Source organism: Fukomys damarensis, unplaced genomic scaffold, assembly GCF_012274545.1.
Source record: "Fukomys damarensis isolate Sample0158 unplaced genomic scaffold, DMR_v1.0_HiC HiC_scaffold_34, whole genome shotgun sequence".
Taxonomy (NCBI): Eukaryota; Metazoa; Chordata; class Mammalia; order Rodentia; family Bathyergidae; genus Fukomys; species Fukomys damarensis.
In genome coordinates this window covers 24,573,639-24,581,394 of record NW_022900946.1, presented here as the reverse complement: position 1 = coordinate 24,581,394, position 7,756 = coordinate 24,573,639, and the positions used below count along the sequence as shown (strand labels likewise).

Below are 7,756 nucleotides of genomic sequence, written 5' to 3'. Positions count from 1 at the left end.
GGACACAGCCTGGATGTTAGGGTCCCTGAAGGAAACAACCATTTATGGCACAAAGGCAGGGAGGAGGCAGACCGGACCCAGAGGTGGAGAAAGGTACCAGTTTAGTCCCACAGCCTCATACGAGTCCAGAGCCTACTTCTGGGGGAGCCATGCACAACAATGCTGGGGAGCGATGGGAGGGCTGGGCTCTGTCAAAGCTAAGAGTTCAACCTCCTCCTCGGGGCTTCGGTCTTCAATGTTTACAGCTGGACATGGAGGGGCTACTCCCAGAACAGCCAATGCAGCAGCCTCCAAGACTGTCTCCCTGCAAACAGACCACTCCCTCAACGGTACTGACGTTCAGATGGCCCCATCGCTACACCCAGAGCCTCTGTTCCCTCCTCCCGAAACGTGTGCTGTGGTGCGGACACACACCATCACTCTGCCGTTTAAAGAGACAGTGACCCAGAGCTATGCATATCCGTGAAGCCCTCGAGGAAACTTGGTGCGGGCGGTCGCCCCTTGGAGAGAGGCAGCTGTGGTCTCTCTATACACGCACACCGGCTGGGGGCATGCGGCAATGGAGCAGGGTCCGGGATGCACCAGGGCCCCTTCAAGTGTCCCATGGGGACTGGTGTCTTCTGGACAGCAAGAGGTACTCCCAGCCCATCGGAGCCACGAGCTGGGCCGTCTATACCACAGTATTCAGGGAGCTGCGGCTGGGGCGCACACCTCCTGGCGGTGCCTCTGCAGCTGGGGTGCTCCTGCTCTGGGTAGGGTCAGGGGGCACGAGCAGGGCACGGCTGCTGTCTGAAGAGTCTTCCAGGTCTGCCAGGGAGGCCCCCGCAGGGGGCAGAGGCTGTTCCAGGCACTGAGGCAATGCACCTTCACTGCTACCATCCCCTGGGGTTGGTGGGGTAGCCTCTGCGGGATCAAAGGCATCGTCATCTGCAGGAGAAAGGGGTGTCAGAGATAAGCGAGGGCCAGGCAGACCGGGGACACTTCTGCCTGAACACTCCTGCCACTGCTGTGTGGTGAGCACACCCCTGGACCTGATTCTGGAGGAGAGCCCTCCCCACGTGGGCCTTGCTATGCACACTACTTCCTGTGGCCTGCTGCTCTCCAGGCTGGTATGTGCAGGATGAGGGCACAGTCTGAATGCAGCAGACAAGGGTCTGTTCAGCCACTACGTACACGGTGACAAGGTGACATGCAATGACAGAGTCAACAGAACAAAGGGAGGTCAAAGGGAAACCACTTGAGACTCAGCAAGAAGATGGCAGCATCCGATACCAGGGAGTTCCTGGGCCCTGATAGATGGAGGAACACTCAGGGCTGCAGAGGAAACACGGCAGGCAGAGCACAGGAGACTGGGTCGCAGCAGCATGCAGCAGGGGTGTGTGAAGAACGCTCTGAGAAGCCTAGAAGACTCAGTTCCTTCCTTTGTCCAGGGAGCTTCTCACTACTCGGGGCAGCTTCTGAAAGGTGGCAAGAGCCCCCAGCAACATGGCCAAGTTGTCACCACCTCCCTGCCCTGCTGCCTGGGCCACCAACAGCCCTTGCAGAAAGCTTGTCCTGCTTTGGTGCCTCTGTGACAGCTCACATCAACTGCACTGCACCCTAAAATATTTGGCAGTGCCAAGCTCAGGATGCCCAGTCCGCTCAACATGAGCCCGTAAAGCGCTGGCTGCCTTGGGGTGGGCACTGCCCACAGGGCTACTGCAAGGGTATGACAGAGGGCGTAAGGCACAGGAAAACAGGATGGGACACCTGGTGTGCACACCAGGGACAGGGACTTGCAGTAGTTGGGGAGACCTGATGCTCTTCTTAGTTGCAGTCCTGGGAGGAGCAACTTCCAGGGTCAGATGGGTTGGGACTCCAGCAACTGGGTCCACAACACGAGACCCAGTGCTTTCTCCTACCCCCGCAGCTGCTTCCTGTTATGTCATGACAGCATTTCTCAGTCCACATGTATCTTTTTTTTTCCCCCTGGTACTGGGGATCCAACTCGGGACCTTGCACTGGCGAAGCAGGCGGAGAACCACTGAGCTAAATCCCCGGCCCTGTGCACAGGTCTCTATAGCCAAATGACTGGCTCCCGGGTCTGGGTTGTGGTGTCCCCAAACCACCAATGCCTAGTTTCCCATCCCTTCAAAGCCAGACTGACAGGGCCCCAAGAGCTGCTCAGGAGGGAGGGAGAGAGGGATATAGGAGGAAGAGGATTTCAGACCTCCCCAGGGATCTTGGTGCAGACTTGGACAGAAGAAGCAATCAGAACAGGTGACCAAGCCCCTTCTATAAGGGCAACTCTGGAAAGAACCAAAATCAAAAGCCAAAGAGAAGGCCAGAAAGAAGTAGGGGCCCCAGGCCTCCCAGCCTGAGGAAGACCTGTATTCTGATTTCATGTTCCCTTTCCCTGGGGTAGGCAGGCACCTGCAGGATCGTAGAACACACTGTCCGGGTTGATGGAGGCCTCATAGGGTGGTGGAGGGTCATCGGGCTGGTCGATATCTGGATACTTGTAAGCTGTGTAGGGAGGCGGAGGGTCGTGGAAGTGGAAAGTCCCACCTTCCCCATCATCAGAAAGATGCAGGGGGGTGAGGCCTGTGCCGAACCTGTCTGGGCCGTAGTCAAAGCCAGGGATCCTCCGGCCAAGGTTGAAGTGGTGCACTGGGCCATCGAAAGTGAGAAACATAAGCAGAGCCATGTCACTTGGAGGCAGGCAGCCTGGCTCTTAACCCCTGCTCCTCAAGTGCCACACACCTACAGCAGGCTGCCCACTGCTGGCCATGTGCAGGGTATCACACGAGAATGCTAAGCCTGAATCTCTCACCCCCAGCTCCCTCTACCAGTGAACCCATCTGAACTACAGGCAACTTGTCCTGCCACTTGTCCTGCCACAATCTCCAGCTCTAATGTGGTTCTGTGTGTCTAACCCACAAGGGCCTTCAGGTTCTGCCCACTCCGGAACTCTGAGCATTAAGGACAGTCAGGGGGACGCTTCCATTCATGGACAGAAAACCAACGCCCTAGCCACGCCAGGCCTTCAAACCCAACCTGGTTACCCTAGAGCACCAGGGCCCCTTATATCAACTGGAAAGATCCCCTCCCACTGCTACCACCTGCCCCATACCTCCCCACACTGGGCCAGGCCTTCTAGCTGAGCTTGGTGCACTATTGAGGAACTCAGGCTAAGGAGGGTAAGACAACTAAACTAAGGGCCACGGTATCTGGGGCTCCTAGTCCGGCAGGCCCACACTCACAGCTCAGGTCATCAAAAAGATGATACACTCCCTGAATGAACAGTGCTGCCTGAGGGTGGAAGGCCTAACGTCAGACCCTGGACAGCTCCTTCTCTTCCCCAGGCAAGTGCACAGCTGGGGAGCAGGTATGTGGCTGGAGGGGCTGCCACTGACCCCCCACATTCCGTAGAGCACCCGACACTCCCATCCCGAATTCTCACCATAGAAACTGTTGGCCCCTCACCTTCCATTAGACTTTACCTTGGAGGGACACAACCAAGGATGTGGGATCTAGAGATGTGGGAGGGGGTGGGCACTTACAGTTTGCTCCAATCAGGGACTCGATGCGCTCCCGGCGCCTCTGGCGCAGCCGGTGGACCATGAAAAGCAGCAGTGAGAGGATGAGGAAGGAGGAGATACAGCTGACCACCAAGCGCATGCCACTGGCCATAGAGTCGAACAGGTTGTTGCCATCTGTGAGGTGGGGAGGAAGGAAACCCAGCACTCAAAGGAGCTTGTGAGGCAGGGGTGCAACTCAGTGGTGGCACCTGCCAAGCCCGGGTCCATCCCCAGTCAGAGAGGTGTTACACTAGAGGATACCACTGTACTTCATCTTGGGACAGAAGGCAAAAGAAAACCACTCAAAATCAAGAATAGTGTGACAACACTGGAGGCAGCAAAGGGCGCTTCCACATGACAGTCTATTGTGAGGTGCCCTCTCCACCTCTGGGACAGTGACAGCCTCAAGCTGGCTCATGCTCACTGGGTAACAAGCACTTTTCTTTGAGGAGCTCCAGTCCTTGACGGCTGCTGTGCGCCATCACTGTCCAAGAAGTGGAAACTTCTGAGGACTGGCACTCTAGGAGGCTTGGCACGCGCAGCTCTGTGTGCCCAGGTGTAAGGCTGCGCACAAAGTCACTGACTCTGGCCTCTGATCAATAGGACACAATGTCGCCAACCTTGCCTACCTGAGCTTATACATGTGTAAGAGTCAGGGAGGACCTAAAGCATTTTCAACGATACCCAGTAACCCCGAAAACACAAGAGATCCAGGGAGACAGGCAAAGGGCAAAAGGTGACCCATGAGATGGTGAGGTCAGGGTTAGGGAAGTCTTTCCAGCTTTTCTGTCCAAGGCCTGCAGCTTTTTGAAGGAAGGAGTTGGGTTACCCCTTGAGAACGCTCCAGGGTGAGGCCAGGCAGCTGCCCTGACTCACACCTGCAGCTGCCACACAAGGGCCACCAATAACTGCAGGGGACAAGGCACAGAAAGGATGGTCACTCTGGGGATGGTACAGCCAAGGTGGCCCCAGCTCCACCAGTGAGCGCTGGGAAAAGGGGCCATGAAACCACCTCCAGATGGGTGGGAAGCCAAGAAACAACAGATCCAAGATGTAGCATTTTCCCCAGGTCTTCCAAGGCCCCCTCTGCCTCCATCCTTCTTGGTGGTCATCACTTGGACAAGGGGTGTCAACTCGCATTCAGTAAGTATGGGCCAGGGATGCCACTCAGCAGCAGTGCAATACACCCAGGACAGTGACTTTCACACATCTGTCAGTGTGTCCACAGTGCCACTAGAGTGGACAGTCCTGCCCTGGTACACTATGGGGTCTGACAGGTGCTCACTATGCGCTGGTGATAACGGAGAGAGAGGATACCTGGGTGACGGGTAGCACCAAGTGAGAGGACTTGTACCGGTCAACTGCCTACACTGTGACTGGCATTTCCATGTGTGCTCAATTTAGATGACACTGCTAACTCACATGAGGTCACAGAACAGGACTATACGCCTCTACAGGCCAAGGAGAGAGGATGAACCCACTGAAGGACCCATGTAGGCAGGGACTCTGCTGGCTCGGGGGAAGAGCATTTGACTGCAGAAAGATTAGGCCTGGCCACTCCCACCTCTGCAACAGCCCCAGCAGGCAGGTCCCCAGCGGCAAGCCCCTAAAAGAAAATTCATAACCCAAACGTGAGTGGGTGAGCTCCTTGATCCTTCAAACCATTCTTGCTGGTCCAGCTTGCTCCATATTAATACAGAAGGCCAGCACTTGCTCTTGCCCTCTTTCCACGGGTTTAAAAAGCATCTCCAAAAGCTCTATGTTGCTGACACCTCTGCTATGGACATGTGAAAAAGACATATCCTCTCCCCAATTAGCTGTTTTTCTGGATGCATTTTTTCTTTTGAGACAGAGTCTTACTATGTAGTTGAGACTGACCTGGTACTATGTAGCCCAGGGTGGTCTCGAACTCAATGTGATCCTCCTGCCTCAGACTCCTGAGTGCTGGGATTACAGGCGTGTGCCATCACTCCCGGCTCTGGATGCTTTTCTGATACCCATTCAAAAATATTTCATCCCTGTCTGTGGGAGGAAATCCACCAGCCCAAAGGGCTGGTGACACCATCTACTAACTGGCAGCCAGCTCAGAATTCCCAGGGGGTAACCTACAGAAGCAGCCCCTTTGAAATGACTAAATCCTGATTAGTTCCAAAATAAACCCAAGGACCCGGTCAAGGTCCCAGACCTGACCTCCATGGTGCACACCAGGAAGCAGCATCTCCTAGAACCAAGCCACCTACAGTCAGGTAGAGAGCTTGTCCCAGGAGCCAAAACCAAATCCCAGGGGACCCTGGGTTGCAGGGAACCCATGACAAGGCTATTTCTTTCATGAACTCTGGACAGGACAGATGGCACCATCTTCTGTTTCCCACCTACCCCTGGGAACCCAGACAGAAGAAACATCCTGCTGGGGTACATGCTGTACCCCAGGTAGCCACCCAAACAATGCAAAAAGAACTCCAACGATGAGGAGCTCGTGATTTCACTCAGCTTGGTTACATGGTAGTTTACAGGCTGAGAGAGCACATAGGGAAGATCAGCGACGGGGTCAGGGATGTAGCTCAGTGGCACAGGGCCTGCCTGACAAGTGCAAGGTCCTGAGCTCGATCCCCAATACCCCCCCCAAATCAGCAGGGATCAGAGGCCAGAGCAGGCTTCATTATACCTTCAGCTGCAGCAGTGGGCATGGCAGCATAGCCCGGGGCCTTGGGACATCGCACTGCCTCAAAGCACCAGTGTGGGAGGGGTGGTGTAAGAGCCCCAAGTGCTCCATGCCTGGGCCAGTGCCCGGTGCTACCGGTTTTATCATTTTAGTCTTTTTGCTGGGCGTGGTACCTCATGTAGATTTGTTTCTCTAATGACCATTATTAAGCACCTTTTTAGGTGCTTCACTGTTACTATATAACTTGATAATGTATAATTCAAATATTTTTTCTGTAAAACAAAAATCTTTCAATACAGTTGTTTTCTTATCAAGTTTTTAGAGTCCTTACAGGTTCTAAATAAAAGCACTTCCCATTATTTGTTTGTTTTGTTTTGTTTTCTCAGTAAGTGGCTTATTGTCATTTCCCTATCAATTTTTTTAGGGGACAGAAGCTTTATTTATTTTTTGACACAAGGGATCAAACTTGGGTCCTTGCACTTATGAGGCAGGTGGCAGAACCTCTGAGCTAAATCCCCAGCCCCTCGAGTTAATCTTATGTATAGATATATGGTAAAGTTGGGGGGGGGGCTTTGTTTGTTTTGGCACACAAATATCCAACTGTTGTGGCACAATTTATTAAAAGACTATCTTGTTTTACAGTGAATTGCCTGTACATGTTGGTGGATAATTTCCTGATCATATGGTGTGGGACTTTTTCTGGACTAGCTAGTTCAATCAAACCATCTGTCTATTCAGTACCACACTGTTGTTTTTTTGGCACTGCGGATCAAACTCAGAACCTCGTGCTTGTGAGGCAGGTGGGGTGCCACTGAGCTAAATCCCTGGCCCAGTACCATATTGTTTTGATGGCTATAAGTTGTGAATCAGGTGTTGTGAACACTTTAACTTTGTAAAAACTATTTTAGCTATTTTAATCTTTTCCTTTTCTACATAAATAAAAAAAAAGTTTGTTTTTTTTTGGTACCGGGAATCAAACCTGGATGCTTGGGCTTGTGAGGCAGGCAGTGGAACCACTGAGCTAAATCCCCGGCCCCTTTCCACATAATTTCTGGAATCAACAGAAGTCTGCTGGAATATTGGTTGGGATTGCATTGCATCTACAGATAATTGGCAGAGAATTAACCTACTAATGATTAAGTAGGGAGACTTCTGATACTAAGTGTGCTACCCATGAGCGAGCATGGGCACAGCTTTCCTTCTAATTAAGTCTTTGATTTCTTTTCTCAGTGTTTTGTATTTGCAGCATACGGAATGCAGATTTTTATAATTTACAACTAAGTATGTCATATTTTTGGTGTTATTAGAAATGATAGTTTTTGCCCGGTGTGGTGGTGCACACCTACAGTCCAAGCACTTCGAGGCTGAGCCAAGAGGATCATTATGAGTTTGAAGCCAGCCTGGGCTACATAGTGAGTTCAAGGCCAGCTTGAACTACACAATGAGATCCTGTCTCAAAAATTAAAAAATCAAAACAAAACCAAAAACGGTAGCTTTCTTTAAAATTTCTTTTTTTTTTTTTTTTTTTTTTTTT

The 7,756-nt window shown here is 52.3% G+C and overlaps 1 protein-coding gene across 1 annotated transcript in view; it reads right to left on the bottom strand.

Moving 5' to 3' along the window:
* Positions 1-282: 282 nt before the first annotated feature.
* The window catches only part of Dgcr2 (DiGeorge syndrome critical region gene 2), an 81,025-nt gene continuing 73,551 nt past the window's right edge, over positions 283-7,756 (bottom strand). Inside the window, exons 8-10 of the mRNA XM_033758701.1 lie at positions 3,543-3,695; positions 2,413-2,649; positions 283-927 (exon numbers count right to left, since the gene is read on the bottom strand). Of these exons, the coding sequence (XP_033614592.1) occupies positions 671-927; positions 2,413-2,649; positions 3,543-3,695 (647 nt within the window). The 3' untranslated portion in view covers positions 283-670. The remainder of the gene's footprint in view (positions 928-2,412; positions 2,650-3,542; positions 3,696-7,756) is intronic.